The sequence below is a fragment of the Chionomys nivalis genome, chromosome 1 (genome assembly GCF_950005125.1).
Source record: "Chionomys nivalis chromosome 1, mChiNiv1.1, whole genome shotgun sequence".
NCBI classification, from domain to species: Eukaryota; Metazoa; Chordata; class Mammalia; order Rodentia; family Cricetidae; genus Chionomys; species Chionomys nivalis.
The window spans coordinates 41,969,161-41,993,949 of record NC_080086.1 but is presented as its reverse complement, the minus strand read 5'-3'; the positions used below and the strand labels follow the sequence as shown (position 1 = coordinate 41,993,949).

Genomic DNA, 24,789 nt, shown 5'->3' with positions numbered 1-24,789 from the left:
AACAAAGCTTAAGTCTTGAGTTTTCTGTTCTGTAAACCCATTGAAAGAGCTCAGAAGGAACACCATGGTATATGAAGCAACTATTAGCTGGTGTGTGTGTGTGTGTGTGTGCGCGCACGCGCGCACCTATATTGAAACAGGGTCTCATTATGTAGCCCTAGCGGTCCCAGAACTCATTATGTAGCTCAGGCTCTCCTTGAACTCACAGAGACCTGCATGCCTCTGCCTCCCATGTGCCAAGATTGAAGGCTGCACCACCATACCCAGCTATGTATCTTTGTGTCTGTTCAAAGGTGAATAGAGTGCTTTCCCCTGAAACAAAGCAAAAGATTTTAGGAAGGTAGTTATAAAAGTAGGCATAAAACAAACAAGGAAACACTGGGTTCCGTTAACTGTGTCAACACTGAAAACTCATCGACTCTTGAAAGAATCAGAAAACCAGTGACGATTGCCAAGATCTCTATATACAACTAGAAGAATGTTCTGGCCAGTTCTCAGCAAGTGGAAAATGCAAGGGAAGCTGCCTGAGTAGCTTGTCAGAAGCCAGCTTGGATGCTGTAGTCAGGAAAAGGGTGATTTTTGCCAGATTGTTTCTTATTGAGTCTCAAAAGGACCTGCCCTGCCTTGCTGGGCATGGGCAGCTATCCCCCCTCCCTCTCCTCTCTGATCTCTGGTTTGCTCAACGTGGCAACCCCAGGTACCCAGGACCCAGAAGTGTCACTCTCAGTGGTGAACTCTCCCTTCCTACAGTCCCATGGGTGCCCAGGGAACACTTCACCTGTGGCCCTAGAGTGACTTGAAAGGTCGATTGTGCAGCTGGCTGTTGGGAGGAATTTCGTCAGAAATGGGTGTGGTCCTCTCTGCTGGCACGAGCTGGTCTCTGTTGTGCGCTATCATCCAAGAACAACTCTTAACTGAGTCTAGGAAGGGTAATAGGTCACCACAGCCCTGCTGAAGATGATATAATGTGCCTGTTTTGGTACTGTCATTCTGAGCTCAGAACCAGCCAGACTGACACTTGAACTTGTGAGCAGCTTGGACAACCCTCCTGAGAAAAGAGAAAACAGGGTCTCTGGAACCTTACCCCAAAGGAAAAAAGTAATTTAGGTAGGAGTCAAGTTGATATCTAGGTTACATACAGCTTTACCTCTAAGTGAGCTTCGTCAGCTTACGCAAATAATATTACTGATTTGTAATGTATTTGCACAATGCCATCCAGTTTAGGGGACACATTCACAGCCATTTGATCCTGACAGTCACCAAGTACAATATCTGGTGATCTCTTTTTTAAGAAAGGAAGGAGAGAGAGGAGAGAGGAGAGAGAGAGAGAAGAGAGAGAGAGAGAGAGAGAGAGAGAGAGAGAGAGAGAGAGAGAGAGAGAGAAGAGAGAGAGAGGAAACCATGAGCTCTGTGAGCTACCTCAGTCCATCCTATGCGCACAGAGAAAGTCACCCGTAACTCTACCTGGCTTCTGACCCAGACCAAGACAGTCACAAATCTGTGGAAGAAGTGTACAGAAACTATGAAGGAGCAACGCTGATGTGGTTTAGGCTAACTGGATTCTTATTGGTGGCTTATTTGGGGTAGCAATGAAATTCCAAGTAGAAGATCAATTTTCTTTCAGTTGACAAACTTTATTTTTTTTGAGCAATTTTAGATTTCCAGAGAAATGGAGCAGGAAGCACATTTTCCCATGTATCACTTCTCACCTCCTCCCTCTCTTCCCGTCCTTCCCTCCCTTCCTTCCCTCTAGTTAGCCCAATTGAAAAGGTGTGTTCCTGAGGCACATGTATTGCAGCTGTCATCCAGATGCTATGACACGGTTGTGAGCATCCTAGTTTGCGTTACGATCGCTCTTGGTGTCGCACATCCAGTGTGTTTAGACAAATGTGTGGTTTATAGCTACAAACCCAAACAAAATAGCTTCGTGGCCCTACAACCAGCTGGGCCTCATCTGCCTCTCCCTGCTGAGGCTGTAGTGTCCACTGACTTTTCTAGCACCAGGTTGGAATATACTTTTTAGGGTTTTTTTAATGTATACATTTCAAAGGCACCGAGCGTAAAGAGCAAATGGAGTCTAAACAATAGTTATTGTTTTCTTCAGTGTAGATGATCCAGCCTTACTCACCAAAGGGGCAACTGATTCCAAGTCTACTGAGCACCCTACATATCTGCTTTGACAGACTCAGTCTCCCTCCTCTCTAGGCATTCTGAGGGAGTGAAGACTGAACTCAAGCCTGTTTCCTGGCCTCCCCATTCCCCTCTTTGAGTCATGTCACGTGTCTTGTACATAGAGACGCAGCTACCGTCTGGGCTAGGAGACAGTCTCCGCACCAAGAGTCTTCCCAGCGCAGCAGTAACTTAGGAGTAAAGCAACAGTTCTATTTTCTAGAACTTGTCCTCTCTTCCAGGACCCATGGGCTTACGTTCACCCCTCCCCCATCATCATGTTCTAATCTTTCTAACAAAGGGTTGTGGCAAGTAACCTTCCCTTGTCTTGGCAGTAAACAGAATTCTCTACCTGAGCAGGCTCCCTCTGAGGAGGTGATGGATTCTCTGGAGTCTTTCTCAGAACAGCAACTTCGCTTGAACCTGGGAAGAAAACACCTGCTTCTCAGAACAATTAGCGCTTGCAGCAGGCAGTCCATCCTCCTACACTCTCCTCTTTTCTTCCTCCCCCTGGCTCTGCTCCTCACCCCCATACAGCACACTCTCCCTCTTTCCAGTCAAGGACATGTTGAAGTGGCTGGTCAGTGCCACCCCCGTGTCTAAAACTTCAGTGTTTGCCTTTACAGTGACTTTTCCAACTTTACTTAGAAAAGAAGTAAGCAGAGCTTTAGCACTTGTGGTCAGCCTGCTTCCGGCTGCGGCTTCAGTTAGTCTGTGTTCTCTGACAGAGGAAGTACTTGCCGTGATGGGAACTGCCTGACTGGATTGTGGGAGGACCAGGGCAGACGGTGCCTCATAGCATTGGCATGTGAGATGCCAGCAGCAAGCTGAGCCAGGAGAGCAACGAGGAATATATCAGAGCCAGGGTGGCAGATGCTGTGTGACTCCACCACCCCAAATACATACATCCCCCAAAATGCAAATCCATTTATAAACTGAATGTCTTGGTCAAAGATGGCTTTCCCAGAAATGCAAGGAAAACCAAGACAATGGAATGCTTTAGATCCCGAGTAGACCTCAGGGTGAGAGTCTGCAAACCTGGGCTTCACACTCTGGCTAGAGAGCTGTGGGTGACAGGAGTTATGGATGACAAGCTAGAATGACATAAAAAAGTCGCGGGATTCAAATTCACCACAGAGAGAGAGAGAGAGAGAGAGAGAGAGAGAGAGAGAGAGAGAGAGAGAGAGAGGAGAGCACCTCCACTGCGACTGTGATTGGAATAGTCTGAACATTTTCTTTTCGGATTGATTCTCCATGTAGATCAGAACCCTCTTGGTGAGAACCTTACACCAGCACTAGCTTGTCCTACCGAGCCACATACGAAACCGAGAAAGAGTCTGGCTAGAATTGCTAATTAATTTTAACTACTGCGTAATTGGAGATTTGACCTTACAGCCAGGTGATTAATTAAAATACTGGTGATACCAAAGGTCTCACATTTGTGGATTTGTCCCTTTTAGTGCAAAACAGGACAGGGTCTGCCCACCACAGAGCTCAGATCTCTTCCACCCAGCTTGTCTTGTATGGTTAGGATCTTCGTGGGGTTCTCCTGCCCGGGTTTCATTTTACAAATTTAAGAAGGCAGTCAAGGAGAGTTTACAGAAAACCCTTTTCCCTGCCGTGGAAGACTTCCTAAAAAATGGAGAAAGAAGGCTATGCCAGGGTTAGAACCCATGGCCTATATTAGCCATACTAGCCGCAGCTAATGCATGGCCTTTCCTTGTGTGATGGATGTACCTAAGTCTGAAAGAATGTTCCACAGCACTCTTTCAGTTTGCTGTGGTTTAAAGATGCGTAACCTCTGTGCGTGGGTGACTTTATGGACTCCTTGAGTAGGGCCTTCATATCCCAGGGATACAGAGAAGGAAAAAAAAATAGTAAAAGTTCAGCCAAGGACTCTTAAGTGGAAAAAACATGCATTTTGCATGTGCTCAAAGACCTTCACTGCGGTCACTGCTGGAGCTGGCAGGGGGTGAGATTGCATGTGCTGCAGAAGGTGGGAATTTGCCATAGCACAATCTCATTGTAATCTGTCACTGTTCGGTCATGTGTTACCGTTCCCTAAACCCAAAGCTGTGTGCACACCCGTGCGTGGATCTGCTGGAGTCTTCTGAACACCTCATTCACATGGACTCTTTGGAAATCTGGCTTCTCCTTGTCTAGAAGGTTTGCTAGGCAGAGGAGCACACGGGGGATCTGAGAGCAAGACCTGAGATGAGCTCTCTACCAGTTTGCCTTTGGAGCATCTGTTTGCACAGCAATAAGTTAATCACAGAGGAGCCCGTGGCAACTCACTGGGCATTCTCTTCTCATCTCCTTTCCTCTTCTCCCTTCATTTCCTCCTTCACACTTGGCCACTGTCTCTCTTCCTACTCCAGACCCTCCCTTCTGCCTCTGTACAGCTGCAGTCCAAGCTACCTTGCCTGTCTGCTCTCATCTCCTTCCCCAGCATGCTGGGGATCCATTACACCTGTGCCCTGTCCTGTTGAGGACACCCGCACGCATGCTCCCTTCAGAACCTGGCCTCCTTTAGGCCTTCTGTGCAGAGGATGCTCGCCAGCTGGTCACTAGGAGTGGGTTCAGTAGGCAGACTTTTCTGTCCTGCCAGCTGCTCCCCAAATAACCACACAGAGACATTATTAAATGCTCAGCTGATAGCTTAAGCTTGACTCCAGCCAGTTCCTACAACTTAAATTAACCCTTTTCTGTTAATCTATGTGCTGCCCAAGGCTCGTTTACTTCATCTAAGAACTTCCCATGTTGCTTCTTCCGTATCTAGCTTGTGACTCTCAGACTCCACCCTTTTTCCCAGCGTCCTCCTATTCTGGCTCTCCTGCTGCATCTCTTCCTGCCCAGCTATAGGACAGCGGACTCTTTATTAACCAATGAGAGCAATGCATATTTACAGTGTGCAAAGATTGTTCCACAGCAGGTTCTGTTCTCAGTGTTTCTCTCCACTGCTCATTTGACTCAGCACAGCCTGCTCTTTAATGGGGGAGAGTCTTCTGTTTTGTGTTCATTTCATTGGTTAAATAAAGAGACTGCCTTGGCCCTTTGATAGGACAGAAAATTAGGTAAGCGGAGTAAACAGAACAGAATGCTGGGAGAAAGAAGCCGAGTCAGGCAGTCGCCATGATCCTCCCACTCCAGACAGATGCAGGTTAAGATCTTTCCTGGTAAGCCAGCTCGTGATGCTACACAGAATATTAGAAATGGGTTAGATCAATATGTAAGCGCTACCCAATAAGAGGCTGGAACTAATGGGCCAGGCAGTGTTGAAAAGAATACAATTTCTGTGTAATTATTTCGGGGTATAAGCTAGCCATGTGGGCGGCTGGGTGCCGGGGATGCAGCCCCGCTGCTCCATCAACAGCTCTTTCTTGTCTAGACATCTACTGACCTCATTTCTATTGCAGGGACCTGGTCATGGAAGCCCCGCTCCCTACTTAGATATTCGAGGCAAACATGTCTACTTTTAAAGAGGTTCGAGGATCCAGATACAGTGACCACATCTGTGTGGCCACTGCATCATCATCAGTGCCAAGCTTATGAAATAAGGGTTCCCACAGTTCACATTGAATGAGTTAGACTTTTAGAATACTTTCAATGCGTATACATACTTGAGCTCAAATAACTATAAGATGCCCACCTATATACTCAGTTACAGTGGTATACAATTTGTAAATACAAGTTATTTCTCAAGACTTGCAAATGGGTTTTAATCCCATCTCCTACACCCAAGTCAGAGCTTCAGTTGCTCACGTCTGTGGTGGTAAGATCTGTAACCCCCGCCACATTCCAGCTGATGGTGTAGCCATGCGTTCTTCTGAGCTTGACAGTGGCAATAGGGTTTGAGGTCTTTGTCCTCCTTCTAGGGGTCATTCTACAAAACTCTATAGCAGCGAGCCTGGTTGTCTGGGGCCTTTGATGGCTAAGATGGACTTCTGTCAGATCCCTCTGTAGTTTGGGGTTCATGACTTTGTCAGTCCAGGCTCAACATCCCTCTGTCCCCTTACAGAGGCTAGCTTGCACTGATGAGAGAGAGTTCACTGCCCACCAGCCCCATTTTGCTGTCTTCTGAAACATGAGGTTCGTTTCTCCCTCAGCACTGCAACCCTTGAATGTGAGCTGCTGCCCTGGTAGGGTCGTGGAGCTGTATGTCTGAATGATGGCCACAGATGTATAGACCCTCCTCAGCAGCAGGTCGCTGAGCTGTTCTATAGAAAACTGATTACTGGCAGAGAAACACTTGGTTTTTAAGCTAGTGGCTTTGAAACGGTGTGTTTTCTGGGCTTGGTCTTTTACCTGTCACTCAGTTGAGAACTTGATTAAAATGAGTGTAGAGCAGCATGAATGTTTATCATGCGGTACAGCAGGATAGACACTGCCATTTTTGTCTTTCAGCAGAAAAGAAAAATTGTAAGCACTTTATATTTACTATTTAAGCTCCTTTGAGTAGAGTCCATGAAGGATCACTCCATCCCACCCACAAACATTGACTGCCTCCTGTGGTCTAGTCACTCCATGGAGGCAGCCCCAGCCCTCACCTTAGAGAAGACTGAGCTCCTGGGACTGAGTGCCTGGATTCCCTGGAGCCTCAAGCTGCGACTGAGCTGGGGATGTAGCACAACTGGGAGAATGCTTGCCCAGAGCCACATAAGTGGAATGGTGGTACATGCCTCTTATACCAACAGTCAGGAGGTTGAGGCAGGAGGATCATGAATTCAGGGTCACCTTAGCTACATTGTGAGTTTGAGCCTCTCCCACCCCTAAAATAAAAGAAGCTAGCGTGCAGCTTGCCGCTTTGCAGGGCTTTTCCTGCAAGGTCACCTTAGCTGAAGACAGTCTAATGGTCACAGCTAGACTGGGGGGTCTCACAGAGCATTGATTTTTATTTGAAGCACACTAATGCCCTCTATTATGCACAAAAGAGGTTGGCCAGTGCAAGTCCAAAGTCCAAACCCAGTGAGCCACCAGCCCTTGTAAATAATGTTTTATTGGCATACACCTTCATCTTTTCTTTTGCATAATGCCTATAGCTATTTGGGGAAGTGGGCAAGGGGTAGTTATAGCAGAGACCGTATGCTTCACAAAGACAAAAATAATATCAGAAAAGACTGACTCCCTCAAAAATGCTGAGAGCCTGTAGTAGCTCAGAGCAACAACAGAACACTGTTCTTACTTACAGGGGTGTTTTGAAAGGTGAGTGCAATGTGTACTGATAAGATCAAAGTGGTCCAGGTGAGAAAGACACTGGCTAGATCCGAAATGAGTCAGTTCCCCTGGCTCTTGCTGTTCATTCCTGCCCCTCGGTTCAGAACCTGAGTATGAGGCACGCTGTTGAGGAGAAAGGCATCATGGGCAGAAGGAAGTGAGGTGAGAGGAGGAAAAGCCCCACTCTGCTGACCTGAGGTGAGAAAAGCTATTCTGTACATGCACAAGCTGAAACAGCAAAAGGATGGCGTTGGATGGGGCGTGTGGCCAAATGGCCCTGCCTTGTACAGTGGGCAGCGTCTGTCACCCACTGCGAGCTGGAAAGGACACGGGGGTGTCTTCCATAAGCTCACAAACTGGAAATGGACTGAGGAGCCCATTCCTTATTTCAGCCCATTAACAGGCAAATTCATACATCTGTCCATTAAAATGCCAGAACAGGTGTTTAACAGGTTAACATGTGTTTTGCTTTTAGAGCAATTGTGATGGTTTTGTCTTTCTAGTGTAAATTCTCTTTGAATACAGCATGGTGTGAGGTCCCATGAGCAGTCAAAGGCTCAGAGACGTACAGAAACTAGATGGTGCCTTCAAGGCGCGTATAAGGGAGGTGGGATTTCAGTTGGGCAGAATGAAACCTTCTGGTATAGGCTCTGCAGCAGTGTGAATTATTCAGTGCCCCTGAATGCATGTAACTTAGATTACTGATGTTTGCTGTGCATGTTTTGTCCTAAACTGAAGCAAAGCTTGCCAGCCATATAATTTGCAGAGCAAGCACTGTAGTGGCAAAGGCGGGAGCCGTGGCGTGGTGGTGGTGTCCATTGTTGCAGGTGGGACCTTAAATCGGAAGCCTACTTCCCACTCATATTTAATTCTACAGCAGCTTCTTCTCGTAGGAACTGAGAGTTCCGCTGTGTCCATTACAGCTTTTCTAGGCTAGGCAGTCGCATTGGTCAGTAAACTACTCGCTGCACAAGCATGAGGACTTGACAGAACCCACATAAAAGTCAGGTGATGGGCCACTTACCTGTAATTCCAGAGAAGTGGAGACCCCTAGGGCTTGCTGGCCAGGGCGTCTAACCAAGCTGGTGAGCTCACATGCAATGAGACACCATTCCTCAAAATAATAATCTGAGCATTTGTGAGTTCAAGGACAGCCTGGTCTACATAGTGACCTTCAGGCAAGTAAGTACTACATGAGACCTGGGGAAATAGGGGAGCAAATGGGGAAGACTCGTGACCTCACCCTCTCGTGACTTCAACCTCTGGCCTCTGTACTCAAATCATTATTGCTGTACCCCAAGTAGACAGCTTCATGAGAGAGCAGTCCATGGGAAGGATGACACGAAAAGATGGCTCTTCTCGTTTCTACCCTTAGAAGTAACTCTCGCTCTTTCCCTATGCGGATCGCAGGAAAGAAACCTTGATTGGTTCCCCAGGATGAGAGCCATGTCCCTGGTCAGCAGCGATTCTGAGGGAGAACAGAACGAGCTGAGGAACCTGCAGGAGAAACTGGAGTCCACCATGAAGCTGGTCACCAATCTTTCTGGCCAGCTGTCGGAACTAAAGGACCAGGTAAAGGCGGGAGACCCCACACCCAGTCCCCACACCTGCACACTTTCTGCTCACTGCCATATACCTCAGACCTGAGGGAGAGGCCGGCAGTGTTCGTGTGAAACTCTTGGAGCATTTCCCCTCACACCTGCCCAGTTCCTGCCTTTGCTGCCCTTGCCCTCTGGTCTGCGCTGCTAAGGGTGCCATTTGAATATGTAAACTACTTGAGCGAAGCCCTGACCAACAACGACAACACAGTACCTAAAGCTGTGTCCTTTGGGACTTGACTCAGCGTCTTAGCCCTGGGACTTCCCAAGTGTTCACCCAGGGGTTTTAAAACTCCACATCCTGAGAGAAGCTGCCAGTCTTAGGAAGCCTGTCCAGTCCTCTCAGACATACAGCTCCCACCCTGCCCCTTGGGACACAGAAGCTGACCAGAGATGGCAGAGACAGATCTACACCAAACCTGACATATTGTCTTCCACACCCACACCTCTGATGCCTTAGCAACACAGCAGTCCTAGGGGATGCAGTCACAGGTGCCACTCAGGGTCAAGAACTTGAGCCAGGGATAGTGAACAGTCGCGCTGGGGTAGCCACACACCAACAGGGAGAGCTCGGTGTCTTAAGTTTCTGAAAGCATCTTAACCGGCACTGTGGACAAGAGGCTGTGTTGTGCACAGCGGCAGGTACCAGGTCAGCCCTGCCCTGTAGGAAAGTGGAGAGATGTATCCACAGGTGACTTATTATTGTATGTGCTTCATAACCAGAGAAGAGCTGGCCTACAATAAATACTTCCTGGAGACAGTTTGGAGAGCAATTTTTTTTTTTTTTTTAGTAATTCTGCTTTCCATTATATTTCTTTTCTACCTGAATTTTGCTCATCTGTGCCCTAAGACAGTATTGACCTCAAGTTCTTTTCTTTGAAATGCTCTAAAATACAGATGATATAAGACCAGTGAGAAAGGGGTCCTCGCTGGGAGCTGTCTGCATCCCCGAGCTTGGCAACCACCCAAAATGAATAATAACCTACATCAGTAAACTAATAAACTTTTAATTGGAACACTTTGCTCTTTAACTGCCCACCCTGCTGTGAGCCATCTAACAGGTGTTTTACAGGACCTAGCTGACTCTGAGTACATCAGTGGCTGTGTCTGCCTCTGTCCCTCCAGCCCCTGAGAGCCTGGTGCACTTCATGGCCCTAGCAAGCTTTTTCTTCTCCCACTTGGGATAGCTCTGGCATCAAGAGGCTCAGTCAAAGCAGATGTTCTAAATTAGGTGCAAAAAAGCAAATCTTAAACGCTGATCCAAGACAGTTAAATACAGGGACTAACGTGACCCCCATGCCATTCTTCAGAGCTTTCCTGTCCTTCATGCCCAGGCTATCAGAACCGCTACTGCTGAGATCACCTAGCTCCGCAGTGCACCTACCCTGCATCTCATTTCCGCATGACTGTTTCTCACTGTGGTCCTCGGAAGTTCTGTGGGGGCATGCTAAACTAATGTGAACATTTGGGTGTCTCCAGTTTGCCGGGGAGCTTCTTAAAATATGTCTGAAACAAAACTATTATGTTTTTGAGCGTTCTGTGGTGGGGAAAAAAAAATCAAGTCAGCCCTTCCCTTCAGGCTCCACTGAAAATCCCTACCCATGCAGTGCTGAGCCTGTCATTCTCCAGTTGTCACAGAGGGTGACTCACTCAGAGGCTGCTTCAAGCCCCACTTCACCAACCAGTGAGCCATGTCCACGGTGTGAGCTGGGCTGAGGAAACACAGCGAGAATGGCAGGTGGAGGGAGACTGAAGAAAGCCTAGGTCATCTTACCAGTCCCTGGTTGTCTTGATGAGGAGCGCAGAAGGCTCTTAGGGAATGTATCCCACTGTGGATCACAGCGTGAGGGTGGGAAGCCCTAATCCTCCAGTGCTGGCCCTGCTCTTAGGTGCTGGGTAGTTTGTTTTGAGTTTGTTTGTTCTGTTTTGTATCCAGTTTTGCCTTTTGTGATTAACTTTTTAAATTGCCTTTCCCTTGCTTTCCTTTCCTTTCCTTTTTTTAAAGAAAGAACCTTAATATTTCATGGTAGTGAGGATGCCTTCACTGTCATGTGCACAGCTGAGCATAGTAGAAACTCAGTTTTTGTAAACTCAGGTCAGGGTAGAGCTAGTCCTATTGAGCTAATATTTGACTGAACATGGACTAAGACTCTTGAACTGACTTTTTAGACCCTGGCCGTTTTCAGCGGTTCAGTTCCTTGCCCTTCTTACATTATTTTTCAGTTTTCAAGTTGGCAGTTGGAAGCACTCTTTAGAAAGCCCTTCCCCTGTGAGTGATTCTGAAATCGAACCTTTTCTTTTTCTTGGAAAGTGTTACAGGCTACAAAGAAGCATGGAAATGCAGTGGCACATTTAGAAGTTCTTTTACCAGGATTAAACTGTTCAAGTTTCGAGATGCTCAGAAATGCAGGGAGGAAAAAAAACATAGACCATAGTTGCTTCGGGGTCAGGGAGGGATTGGATTGTTGCAATCAAAAGGAGGTAGAAATTGTTTTCTTAATCTTAACTTTGAACAACCCTGCAATGAATCACCTCAGACCCAACCTGAAGAGTCTGAATGTGATTAAGTTTGATGTTAGGAGAATTTTAAACATATTTTAAGCTGTTGTGTATAAGAACTCATAATGGCATGTTACAGATTTGGTTTCTGGTCATTGCAAGAATTCCTGCCCACAAAAGGCAACAAAATGGCTTAAAACCTAAAAGCCCCACAAATGATTCAAGAACAAGAAACTCTGCCATAGACATTTTTACTACAGCCGTGAAAGACTGCCATTCACTGGGGAACCTACAAAATTGCTTCATCCCTTAGCTATTTTGTAGAAACCAGCAATGGAATTGTAGTCATTTGAGTATGAGTGACTTTAGTTTTCATCTTTACTGGGCTCGAGGTCTTTGGTGGTTATTTTTCTAAGCTACCGACTGGGAAGAAGTCCTTGAGAGGATATTGGTGAAAACATGGTTAGCGGTGTCAGGTGTTCCGTCTGACTGCATTGCTATTCTAAGTGTTAATGATGTATCTCCTCTCCAAGTTTCCCCTCCCAAGAGATTCTGAATACTAAATGTGATTCTCTTACATCCTTATTCCAAGGAGGAAGACTAATGTAAGAACTTCATAATTTTTTTGCATGTTTCCTTCATAATGCAAAAGAGCAAATATTAAGCAAAAGGTTCATTTTCCTGAAAATGTGACTGGCTTCCTAGAGGACACTGACCCTTATCTGTCATGCTAGGAATGTAAGAAGTGCTTGAACATCTAAATTATGTTAGCATGTTGCCTTTTTAATGAAAGAGAGCCAAGACATCTGCCTTCTAGAAACCTATGTTTAGCAAGAAAGAAAGAGAAGGCATGAATGTAGTTCCATGGAACACGGAGGAGGCCAGCCCAGCAGTGGCTTAGAGTGAGAAAGGGTGTAGCTTCTGTAATCATCCAAGCAGGTGGTTTCTGGGCTGGCAGAGAACTACAGTAGGGGCTTCCAGGAAAGGAAGAAGCATGCGCAAACGCATGACAGTGCATGGCATGCTCAAGGAATGGCAAAACATTCAGGTCAACCCAACTCCTCATTTCAACCAACACTAAGAAACCACACTTGCCACACACAGCACTAGATATCCAGGACACAGAAGCAAAAAGGACCTAGTGTCTGCCTTCTAGAACTAGCTGTACCCCCTCCAAGAGAACAGACAGGTGAATGACACTTAAACATGATATGTTGCAGAGGTCTAAGCTGATTTCTGTGGGAATGGAAAAAGGGTAGTGAGGCTTTCCTCACAGTGAGCTTAGGGGAACGATTGCTGTCAGTGCGTCAGAGCCTCCTTGGGGGTTATTCATTCTTCATTCGGAGTTTGAGAAAGAGTTTGCCAGTTAGATAGGACTTAGAATATTAATGGGACACCTCTAAGGGGCTAAACAGTAATATAGAAGCAGTGTAGTTGCATTCAGCAGACGCTGTGTTTGAAGGTTTAGTTTTTTTGGGGGGGGGGTTGTTCTTGTTTTTGTTCTTGTTTTGTTTGAATGTCTGAGCATTTGGGGCTCATCATTTGAGCCTGACTGACTCTAGAGAACCATAGGAAGGAATTCTGGTTACTAGACCTCACTGGCTATTTGGACTCTCGGTGACCAGGATGCTTCTCCATGTGTAACTGAATGCTTTTCAGAGCGTGTGAAGATCTGTTTTGAGCCAGACTAAGGTATCCTTGTACCGCCAGCAAGCCTCATCGCTATGCCAACGTTCAATCACTACCTGATCATCCATTCTGCATCTAGTGTTCTTGTGTTGTGCAAGGTCTCTTTGACGTTGCTTCTGACTGGGTTATAAAGTGATTGACGAGAGCCAAAAGGCAACACAGACGTTCCAGGTAATTCCTGTATTTGTATAGTTGTGAGGCACTGCATTGCTTCAGCTGTCCATCCTCAGATAAATGGAGACTCTGAGAATTTTTAATGTTCTACAGCTCAGACATTTTCCATGACTCAGGTACTTCAGGTGTGAACCCGATGGAGACTTTTACCAGGAGTCAATTTTGCTTTGGATGTCCAGTGCATACATTATGTGAGAGTAGGATAGGTTTTGGTCATTATTTCTATTTCCTGACACAATCATGGTTACACATAGTGAGTGGTACCTTATGGTAAGATAGACGTGTATGTGTATAGGTATGGTAAAAGGTTTGAGTGGAGCTAAGAAAGACAGAAACTATTTGAAAACAGACAGGAATGGTAGGAAAGCTAAGTGGCCAACACTGTTGGTCTTGGTTTTTTTTCAAATCAGATTTAGCCTTTAGCTGTTTTATGGCTTTGGGGGGGTTGTTTAGTTCTTTGTTTTGTTTTGTTTTGTTTTTAACTACCTTCTAGCTGTTACTAAGTGATACCCAGTTCTTCTAATGGCATTGTGTTAAATGGCTTTCTCCTGTCTAAAAGGCCAAGGTTAACACAGATCACACAGTCAAATGGTATGCTTTCTATTCTTAGCCACAGATACCCGTCTTTAAGACCTGTCTTCATGTAAGAAAAAGAAAGTACTGGAGTATATGAAAACATGCTCAAAATGTATATGCTCAGCTCTTCAGAAACATCTTCGGCATCTAGGAACTCACTAGAAATGCTTATTCCTAGGCCCCCACAGCAGACCTGTATCACATTGTTTGTGGTCCCTTTTTATGTTTTTGCTGTGTGGATTTGGTGCTGAACCATTGAAAAACCATTTTATGGAAACAATCAAAACCAGATCCATATGTATTAGGACTTGAGATGATCAGGGTTTAAGAACTGACCACTAGCCTCCAACACCATGGACCTTTCTGGTTTGTGAGAGCGGGAATACGATGCGCCAGCCATCTTACAATAAGCCAAAAGAAATATGGACCAAGAAGAAGGGAGCCGTCTGGCTCTAAGTGAAGCCAAACACTCGCCAGCAGGCAGAACGCTTTATAAATTGTGAGTTTAAGATAAAGACTGAGTAACTGGTTTACTGAGCAGGGACGAGGCCTGTCTGTGTAAACATTCTCTCTGGTACCAACAGCTACTGAAAGCGTTGCAGAGAAGGTTGTGTGGGCCAGCTCTGAACTGTAAGGTTTCAGCAGCTTCACAAGGATGCTTTAGGAAGTGCCCTTGCATAGAGAGTAAACCTGCCAAGATTTCTAAATCCATTTAAATACTTAAAATTATCAAGATTACAAATGGATTCCCTCACAAGATTGCCTATCTAGAGAGCAGTTGAGGTGAACAAACCCAAGCTGCCCTCTCTGAACTGTGAACCAATAAGATGAGCAGGTAGCTAGCATGCTCAGGAAACAGTGGGTATTTCCCATGTGCCGTGTGCAACATCGCCTTCTTCGGATGAACTTGGGAATGTAAACTTGGGAGGCTGCCTAGAATATCTTCATTCAGTTCCTTCCAGAAACTTTCACTTAACACTTCCACGTGGAAGTGTTCATTCTTTGTTCATCTTTTCGTCTAGATTATAGTAAGGTATTTCCATGGGAGTCCAAAAATAGTATCTTGGCTTAAACTGTTAAGTGCCCTGCTTTGAGAAAGCAAAATATCACCACTTTAAACTTGAACCAAAGTAAGTGTACTAGGAATGTACCGGAAATCAGTTGAGGTGAAAACTGAAACCTAAGCATCCTGTATGTACTAAGACATCTGCATATGCCTTAGCCTTCTACCCACCAGACGGGAATTACCTTCATTACACAGACTAATGAGCAGATTGGCAGGAGATAAAGAACGTTTTAGATTGAGGTAAATGGCTATCTGATTCCAAAGTTTATAACCCTGAGCCTTACGCTATTCGCACATAACTTAATCTAATATGCATTCATAGAGCCTTGTATCTTAGTTAACTTGGGAGCCTCAAGTTCAGAAGTGGTTCCTACAATGCTAAGAAAACTCTCTCAAGCGGAGAACTGAGTCCTAAAATACCCAGGAGAGAGCTAGAGGCCCAAAGGGAGAGCTCAGCCTCACAACCAGAAGAAAACCAACCTCACCTTTGGGCCGGGAGTACAGTTTTCATGGGAGCCCACACTGAGAAATGGTCTCTCCTGGTGAGATCTGAAATTGAGTGCCTGTTCAGAGCACAGGGGGTGGGGGTGGGTGGCAGAGCTCTGTTTAGTTAGTTTTTGTTAGCCTGCATCCTGGGGATATCAGGACCTCTCACCTTTCCTGAGGCGAGGAACCCAAGACCCCCTGAAGAATGTAGGTACAAAGTGTCAGACCCAGGGATTCTAAAAACACAGCTTTTCTGTATAGTGATGTGTCGGAATCAAAGCAAGCTACCATTTTCCAATGAGTCTCTCCATGACTTGGAAATGGTGTTCAGAAATAATCTCTAAGCCAGTGCTTCTTCTCCCTTTGTTTCTCTGTGAAACAAGTAGCAAGCAGTACTTGTGACAAATGTCACCCTGCATGATGGGCCATAGAATTCCCCACTCTGCGGAAAGATGCCCTTTTTGAAGCTCTCTCTCTCTCTCTCTCTCTCTCTCTGTGTGTGTGTGTGTGTGTACACTATTTGTAGAAAGTGGGTTTCAGTATAACCCGTAACCACAGAGGTAAATCTATGGTTCAGTGTGTGACCTGACGTACAGGAAGTGTCTGAGTGTAATGATGAAACTTTTTAACTTTCCAGATGACAGAACAGAGGAAGCAGAAACAAAGAATCGGCCTTCTAGGACATCCTCCTCACATGAATGTCAACCCACAGCAGCCCGCCTAAGCAAACGAGACAGAGGGACTACGCTCACCCTTTTTAAATTATTATCGGCGTGGGTATGGCTCATTAGTTCTCCTGCGCCCACTAAGGTTCCATGTGTGCTTAGTACATTTGTAAATACTCCGTTTTGTATTGTATGTATATGATTGCAACTCTCAGAGGTTTGGACTTATGTATTGTAATTAGCTCTGTTGGCATGGTGACCTGTCACTAGTGCCAAAAAAATATTTAAAAATGCCTTTTTTAGAAAGACTACAGAAAGTACCTGATTTGCACTTGAACCAGATTATAGATTTAAAAGTATATGACATGTATTTTGTATTTAAAACTAGAATAGCCAGTATTTATGTTTTTTATAAAGCTGTGCAATACAAATTATGCAATCACCATAACTTTGTAACTCCTGAGTGTCCTACAAGGAGTGCGTGTCTTTGAAGCTGATATGTTAATACTTATGTAATAAATGGTTAAATATCAAATGCTGCTGCTGCCCAAATTATATTAATAGCGAGTTTCTTGCCCCTGGGCAATTTTGTACCTTGTAATTATCCTGTGGTTGTGCTGTTTCTCACTGCTACTGGCATTGGTGCGCCTGTCTCCTAGTGATAACTCCAGATCTGTGAACTGTTCAGACAGCATTCATTATAAGAAAAACAACTTTAGTTTCAAAGATACTTTTAAGCTTCAAAATTAATCATTTAAGGTATTTCTTTAAGAGAAGCCCTGTTAGAGGCTAACACTTTAGCTTGCAAGGAAATCGATGATTTTTTTTTTTTTTAAGGGAACTTTCTACATGACGTTTGGGATAACAGCATATTGCTGGCCATTAAGTGTCATCTCCCTGGTGAATGGAATGTCACAGTGTAGTCAAATGAGTTAGCCGATGGCTTCTGGACTTTCATCTGAACCAACACAATACACTAGTAAGAGGTTATTATGAATATATATATATGTATGTATGTATGTCCTTGTAAGACAAAGTAGGAGCTGTCCCTTAGGATGCATAGCTGCCCCTTAGCGGGCATAGCAGAACACTGACGATGCTGTTCTGAAAGAGCCACGTTTTGATTTTATTTCTTTGTCACATAATTTCTTTTCTGGAGAGGTGCAAAGTATAACAGGGGCAGTTTTCCACTGTTGCCTTGTTTTGTACCTGGGTCTCGTTTTACTAGACCATCACTGCACAAAAGTTGAAAAACTGCGGCGCTCTGAAGCAAGTCAAGTTTGTAAATGCATACATAATTATATTTAATAAACAATGCAGAATACTACACGGCAACTGGCTGGTGACTTTCATTTGGCATTTCCTTGTGTCTTAGGAGCGATTCCAGAGTTGGACAGAGTTAAACTACAACTGGTTTGGTTACCAGATTAATTCCGGAAATGCTGACCTGATTTTAGAAAACGAACAATAGTTTATATTCTATGGGAAACCAGCAGAACAAATATCAGAGGGTTCTTCATACGGAACTTATTCCTCTAGGTGACTGAGTGCCACCAGGCTGTCACAGGCACCCGGCATGCTGTAACAAGATCCAGGGTGCTCTGTTTGGTGTGGGGATCTTTAACTTGGCATCTACCAGGTGGAAGTATCAGGAACCACTGAAGTTTGTTTGGGTCACTCCCCCATGGTCAGGGTCTTGGCATAGACCATTTGTGATACTTATTTTGATCTCATTCTTCCATCCAAATACAGAGAAATTATTTCCCTTCTGAAGCAAAGCTGGCTGTGACTGCTCTTTTCTGATGCCGATTTCCTCTGTGTTTTGGTAAATACAACTAATTCCCACCCAGCTCAGAGAACTGGGGTCAGAATTAAATTCCAACTTAATGGGCAGTTTCATAACTGATGCTTCTACTATAGAAACCAGGCAACCCAAAATAAATCAGTTTTCCAGCCAGTTTAAAATTTTTCCATTATAAGGTAAGCCTTCAAGGGACACGTGCTTTTTGTCTGAAACCAAAATGGTTCTTGTACTCAATATCACAATACTGTGCGCCAGCAAGGACTTGCTCGTTCCCTTGGGCTTTGCCTTTGATCTCTCAAGCTGCCCAACACAGTGAGGCCAGCAGCGTGTGGGGTGTCTCCCCATGTCCCATCCAGTTCAGTGGAAAGTTCTGCATTGACATGTTCAGGTGGCAGCTTTTACAGGTTTGTCGTGTCTCATTTGAATCCTGTCACCAAAGATATAAATCTTCATTCAGGCTGCCAGCTTCAGCAGAAAATAATGGAAATTAGAGTGTCACTCGGCCTTACATTCCTACCCTGGGAATGGGGGTGTCAACACCAAAGCCCCTGTAGCTACAACAGAATCTGCAGGGGAAGTTCCCCGGGCCTTTGCTAGGTTACTGCTTCTGCTACCTTCTCCACACACCACCTTTTTTGACACCTCTATTTCGGAGATCAAGATCCAGGTCACCTTCAAATTTACCTCTGCAGATCGCAGATGAGGAAGGAGCACTGGCGGGAGAGTTTTAAGCAGGGCAATAAGAAAGCCTTGGGGCTTCATGTGCTTAAACATTTGCCACCCGCCAAGTCAAGGTTTGGTTTTGTTTGGGTTTTTTGTTTGTTTGTTTTTTTGTTTGTTGGCTGGTAGGACTGTTTGGTTTTTCTGTTTGTTTTTGAGACAGGGTCACACTTAAAAGACAACATGCTTGGTCTGTCAAACCACAGAGCAGCAATGAAACTTAAAAGATGAAACCTGGAGCCTTGGCAGGAACAGTAACTTCCTGAGCCCACGGCTCCAAACCAACAGACATCTCCTGACTTCTGCTGCGACACAGAGCTGGTTCTTCCCCAGTCAGGGGCTTCCTGCCTTCCAGAGCAGGGCTAGCCTAGTTTAGCGGCCATACCCTCCCTACCCTTACTCTTGCATGGGAAGCACTACCCATTGATCTTTCTTTCTTTTCGAATCTCGTCCATACGAGCGTCTAGAAGCTAGGAAAGACTAACTGTGGATGCTGTGTGGAGACCGAAAACCCTGTGGCAGAGATAAGCACCAGGTAAGCTCTAACATATCTGCCTTGCACAGGAAAGCTAGCGGAAGACCTCTTACTTAGCCACAGCTTTCCAAAGCAGAGCCAATATCAACCCAGTCAAAGCAGCTCCCTGGAGATGACGGTGCTCACATCCAGTACTGTCCCATGCTGTCCCAGAAGTCAGGGTTTAGCCGACTTTACTGAGTTCTTGTTCACTGCACTGATCTCTTGCTAACCAACTGGGATGTCGGAAAACCCCCAGCAAGATTTCGATTTTACAGAAAGTACCCAAAATTCCACTGATTTTGCATCACAAAGTGGTGGTTAAAGTTGAGTTTTGAGTAAAACACCATGCGTGTGGTTTTTGTGGGTGGCCTTAGCTAAGAACAGCTATCAGAGCTCAATTACCTGAGGGGAGAGAGCTATGACGGCAATTATAATTAAGACAATTACGATCATAACAAACACTTTTCCACCCTTAGCAATGGGCCATGTGTAGCATCCCACAGCCAGTTCAGAAACATAACCAGCCTCCAGCTCAGCATCAGCAAGCCTAACAACGTGGAGAATTTAAAAGCACAGTACCGGCTTATACACAGCACAGCTCAGACCATCAGATGGACTCCCTTAATGCTGGTTCTCTGAACTCATTCAATAATTTCTCTACATTACTGGGGGTATGACTTGAAAAAAAAATAGCAAGTAAGCAACGTAACACACTTTAAGGTCAGGACAAGCCAGTGTCAAAGAGAATCCTGACACCCAGAAGTGAAACTGCATCATCTACCCCAGCCTGGAAAGAAAAAAGAAAGCTGAAAACCACCATAGAACAAGAAGGCAGAGTTTGAGAAAACCCCTACGGTGAATTCTGAACAACAACAGAGAGTCCCACAACATCAGTGCGTGCCGTATGCAGGACCCACTGGTGGAAAGAATTCGCCAGCACTTCTGTAGTCGCCTCAGAAGACAGAGATAGGCTGGGCCATGTCGCTGGAACTTTAGACAATACCGTACTTCAACAGGATGATCCAGGAATTTAACCCTCACCTTACCAGATGTCTTCAAGTCCATCTCCTTTCCGAGTATTCGTCACTCAGAGCATCTCAGAAAGTCTCTTTAGAAGCTTTCTGTGGAAGCCGTCTGGAAGATTTGGTGCCACACTGGGCAAGAAGATGGGGACTCACAAGGCTTGCTTGAAGTCTCAGCCTTCCTAATGCTGAGACCCTGTCATACAGTTCCTCATGTTATGGTGACCCCCAGCCATAAGATTATTTTTGTTGCTACTTCACAAATGTCATTTTGTTACTGTTATGAATTGTAGGTAAATATCTGTGTTTTCCATAGGTCTTAGGCGACCCCTGTGAAACAGGCATTTGAACTACCACCAGCCCCACAGGTTAAAAACCACTGGCTTGGAGGCTAAAGGTTGTCTGACCCCACATGAGTATATGCTGGGATCAAAAGAGCATATAACTCTTGGCAGTGAGAACCTTCATGCTAGCTCAAGCTCCTATATGTTGTGACTCTGAGAAAGTTACTCTTTTCAGTTTTTAACTCTCCCTATTCTAAAGGGAGAGATCCTTCCATTTCCTCCCACAGGCACTGTGAACACGAAGATGCTATATGCCAAGAATCCACGCTGTCCTCTCCATCCATATTGGCCATCCCTTGTGTCTGAAAGTTTCTTCTCACACCTACCCACAGTCTCAGCTCACTATTGCACAACCGAGCTACTTTCTGTTCCTGCTAAATTGCTCTGCTGTTGTTCCTGGGGATCTTAAATCTTTATGTCTTCACATGACATGTTTGGGTCACATCCAGTCATTTTTATTTTAACTATGTTGTAACTATCGGTTTGAACTGAATAATTCATTAAAAAAAAAAACTTAGTCATAAAGCTCCCAACTTCCGGATAATCACTCTCATATTTGTGATCAGTGTTGAATTTAAAATCTGAATTCTTTTTTTGAAAAATATCGAAGATATTTAACATCTGAAATCATATATTTGGTTTATGAAGAATTTTCACTTAGATTATCATTTGAACCTCCCCACCGTTAATGCTATCGTCTCTCTTGCATATGAATCATCCTCGATTTCACTGTCTTTCACTTAACATTTAAATATAAATTCTATGCCATATTGCATGGAACCGTGAAGACCCAGAACTTCCCTCGAGAATTTCAAAGAGCCCAAGAACGTGCGCACACTCTCTTGATGATCCTGGCCACTTTAGATCTTCAGTCCTGAGTCCTATTCCCTTTCTCATTCCTTCCTACCATCTCGCTCACTCCACTCCACCCATAATAAGGACATGGCTCTCCTTCAGATTCGGTGACAGGAGGAGAACAAAGAACAAGATTTCATGGAAGAATGAATATGCCACTTGCCCACAAAGAGAAGCATATAGAACCAAAGATCCAGCAGTTACTGCCAGTTACTCTGACTTCAGAACTCAAATCATAAGCTAAGTTGGTCCCTCTGAACAAGCAAACCCCCACACTCAACCTTCTTTATTAAGAAGAAACAAGACACAATTCTTATGGTAGCCTCCATGAATGTGTGAATTCTTACCCACCTGTACCTCCAGATGTTCCCTGCTCCACCCACCCACACACACCCAGGGACCCTTAAAGGCAACACCCCACTCCCTCATGTAGGATTGAGTCAGTTTTTAGACAGAGCAAATCTTAGGTAGCATAAGGAAATTAAGGCCATCTGGGGTAGTAGAATTATGTCTTGTTTATTTATGAACTATGTGTAAATTATTGAGTCACATTTTTCCCCCAACTGGGTAAAGCAAACGTGGTTTAGAATGTCTGCTAATCATAAGAAATCTAGTAATAGCAAACAGACTTGGAGGTGGGGTGGAAGACTCTGGTTGCTCAGTAGCCTCTCCGCCTACTATTAAACTGAAATTCGGCAATTGTTAGTAGGCAAAATGGTAGAACCATTTTGGAAAAAGTTTAGCAGATTCCAAAATTTAAACACAATATATTATCCAAAAATCCCACTTCTGACAACTTAACCAAGAGAAATAAAAATATATGTCTATACAAAAACCTGTATGCAGCCTGGGGATATCGTGTGTCGGCAGAATATTTGTATCATATGGTGGCTAGTTTCATGTCAACTTGACAAAAGCTAGGGTCATCTTGGAAGAAGGAATCTTAATTGAGAAAATGTTTCCATCTGAATGCCGGTAGGCAAGTTGTCTGTAGAATATTTTCTTGTTTGATGATTGCTGTATGAAGGCCTAGCTTATGGCAAGTGTTGCCATTCCTGGGCCAGAGGTCCTAGATACAAAAAAAAAGAAAAGAAAAAGCAAATTTAAAAGGCCAAGAGGAGCAAGCCAGCTAGTAAGCAGCACTCCGTGGCCTCTGTTTCAGTTCCTGCCTTGAGTTCCTGCCTTGACTTCTTTTGATAAGACTATAACATGGAACTGTAAACCTGAAATAAACCCTTTCCTCCCCAAGTTGCTTTTGGTTAAAGCAATAGAAAATAGTCCTAGGTTCAATCCCTAGCACTACATAAAACCAACCATGGTGACACATAACCATAATCCCAGGACTGTGAAGACGGAGGCAGAAGGATGATCAGAGAAGTTCAAGGTCATCTTCAACTACATACTTATAGCAAGTTCAAGCCCAGCGTGGGCTCTGAGCCTCTATCTCAAAAAAAAAAAAAAGAAAGAAAAAAAAATCAACCTGTACATATATGAATATTATATATATGAATATAACCCAATACTAGAAACAACAAAATTGTCCACCAACCAGTAAATGGGTAAGTGAATGGTGATGTGTGCACCTAACGGTATCTGGGATGTTGTCAGCTCCCATGCTGAGGGCACCACTGTGGGTGTTAGTGTGGGGCCACACACATTTTTTTTGTTTGTCTTTGGGAAAAGGTCTTGCTATGTAGCCTAGGCAAGATTCACACTTGGAATTCTCCCATCTCCATCTCCCTAAATTTGAGATTCCCAGGGTGACCACCATGCCTGACCTACTTTTTATCTTTTTTCGCACATTAAGTGTATACACTTTAACTACTTCAGAGTTGAGGACAAGAATAAGAACCAAAAAACTGTTTGCTAGAGAGTCTAGTCGATATGGCAATGAACTGGAGGGAGGGAGGAGGAGGGAGTGGGAGGAAGGAAAGAAAGGAGAGAAAAGATGTGGTGCTCCTGTTTCAATTCTTGTAATTGTTTAAAAAATATAAAAACTTTGCAAATGTATTTTACTCAAATTTCCACCTGCGGCTGTAACAAATGACCAAGTAAAATAGAGGATAAGATGCTGTGGTGGTTGAGTAAGAACGGCTCCCATAGGCTCATAGATTTGAAGGCTTAGTCACCAGGGAGTGGGATTGTTTGAAAGGTTTAGAGGATTAGGAGGTATGACCGTGTTGGAATAGGTATGGATTTGAAGGATGTCACTGGTAGTGAGTTTTGAGGTTTCAAGAGCCCATCCTGAGCCCAGTATCTCTCTCTACCTTCCCAGCAACATGCTCTGCACCATGATGGTCATGGACTAACCCTCTAAAACTGAAAGCCCCAAATTAAATGCTTTCTTTTCTAAGAGTTGCCCTGGTCAAGGTGTCTCTTCACAGCAATAGAACCCTGACTTTATTTTTATTATCATGTCAATATATTATCTCACAATCTGGTGGTCTATACTTTCCTGGAGGACCTAGGAAAGAAAACCCATTCTCTGGCTTCTAGAAGAGTCCTTGGTTTGGTTCCAGCTCCTATTTAAAGACAGATATGGCAAGCTGAGTCTTTGGCACAAGGTATCACTGACTCTTCAGCCCACCTCTTTCATCTTTTATGATTCTGCTTCCCCCCCACCAGATAACCTAGGAAATCTCTGCATCCCAAGGCTTCCTCCAGCTCCATCTGCAAATCCCCTTTCACCACATGTGGTGCCATATTCACAGGGCTCTAGGATTAGCATGCAGATATCTGCATAGGGGCCACGATTGTGCCTACCACACCTGACTGAGCAAAGTCTAGGCAAATTATATTGCAAGCAGGAGAAGAAAATCGCCTGCGCATTTTCAACTTCTAAGAGATCTGAATACAATTAGGAACATCACATTTTTTTTTATGGTCCAAACAAGCTGAACAAGTCAGGTCACCGCAATAATCTCAGAAACAAAACGAACAAAGTTATGCACACCTGAGTAAGAGCCAGTCATTTCCTTTTGCATTCATTATTGATATTGGAGAACTAGGAACACACACGTACACACGTAGTTAGAGTGTGTGTATGTGTGTTGCTAGATTTCTTTCCCTTTGGGTGGTTTTATTTGTGAGGATTGATGCTTTTAAAAATAAGTAAAACTGAGAGGCAGCTGATGGCAGATCCTCAGTGCTAAGCCTACCCATTTCTGATTTCTAACTCAATAATCATCACCTTTTCTTTCCCCGTTCTCTAGCTCTCCTTTGGATCCTGGCCAAAATCCTAAGCATGGGTGCCCTGCCCCTCTGGACATATTTGCTTTCTCTAAAACTTCCTTCCTCCATGCAGTGCTGGCTGGCCACACTGCTAAACCTGCCTGCTTGCTTGAGCCCTATCTCAATAGACAGAGCTCATTGTCTCTCTCATTCCAATCCC

The 24,789-nt window shown here is 44.6% G+C and overlaps 1 protein-coding gene across 10 annotated transcripts in view; it reads left to right on the top strand.

Moving 5' to 3' along the window:
- Itpr1 (inositol 1,4,5-trisphosphate receptor type 1) overlaps nt 1-17,471 on the top strand; it is a 342,111-nt gene extending 324,640 nt beyond the window's left edge. For all 10 annotated transcript variants that reach the window (XM_057761465.1, XM_057761436.1, XM_057761425.1 and 7 more), the window contains 2 exons: nt 8,794-8,955; nt 16,109-17,471. In XM_057761465.1, the coding sequence (XP_057617448.1) occupies nt 8,794-8,955; nt 16,109-16,195 (249 nt within the window). In that variant the 3' untranslated portion in view covers nt 16,196-17,471. The remainder of the gene's footprint in view (nt 1-8,793; nt 8,956-16,108) is intronic.
- Nucleotides 17,472-24,789: the final 7,318 nt, after the last annotated feature.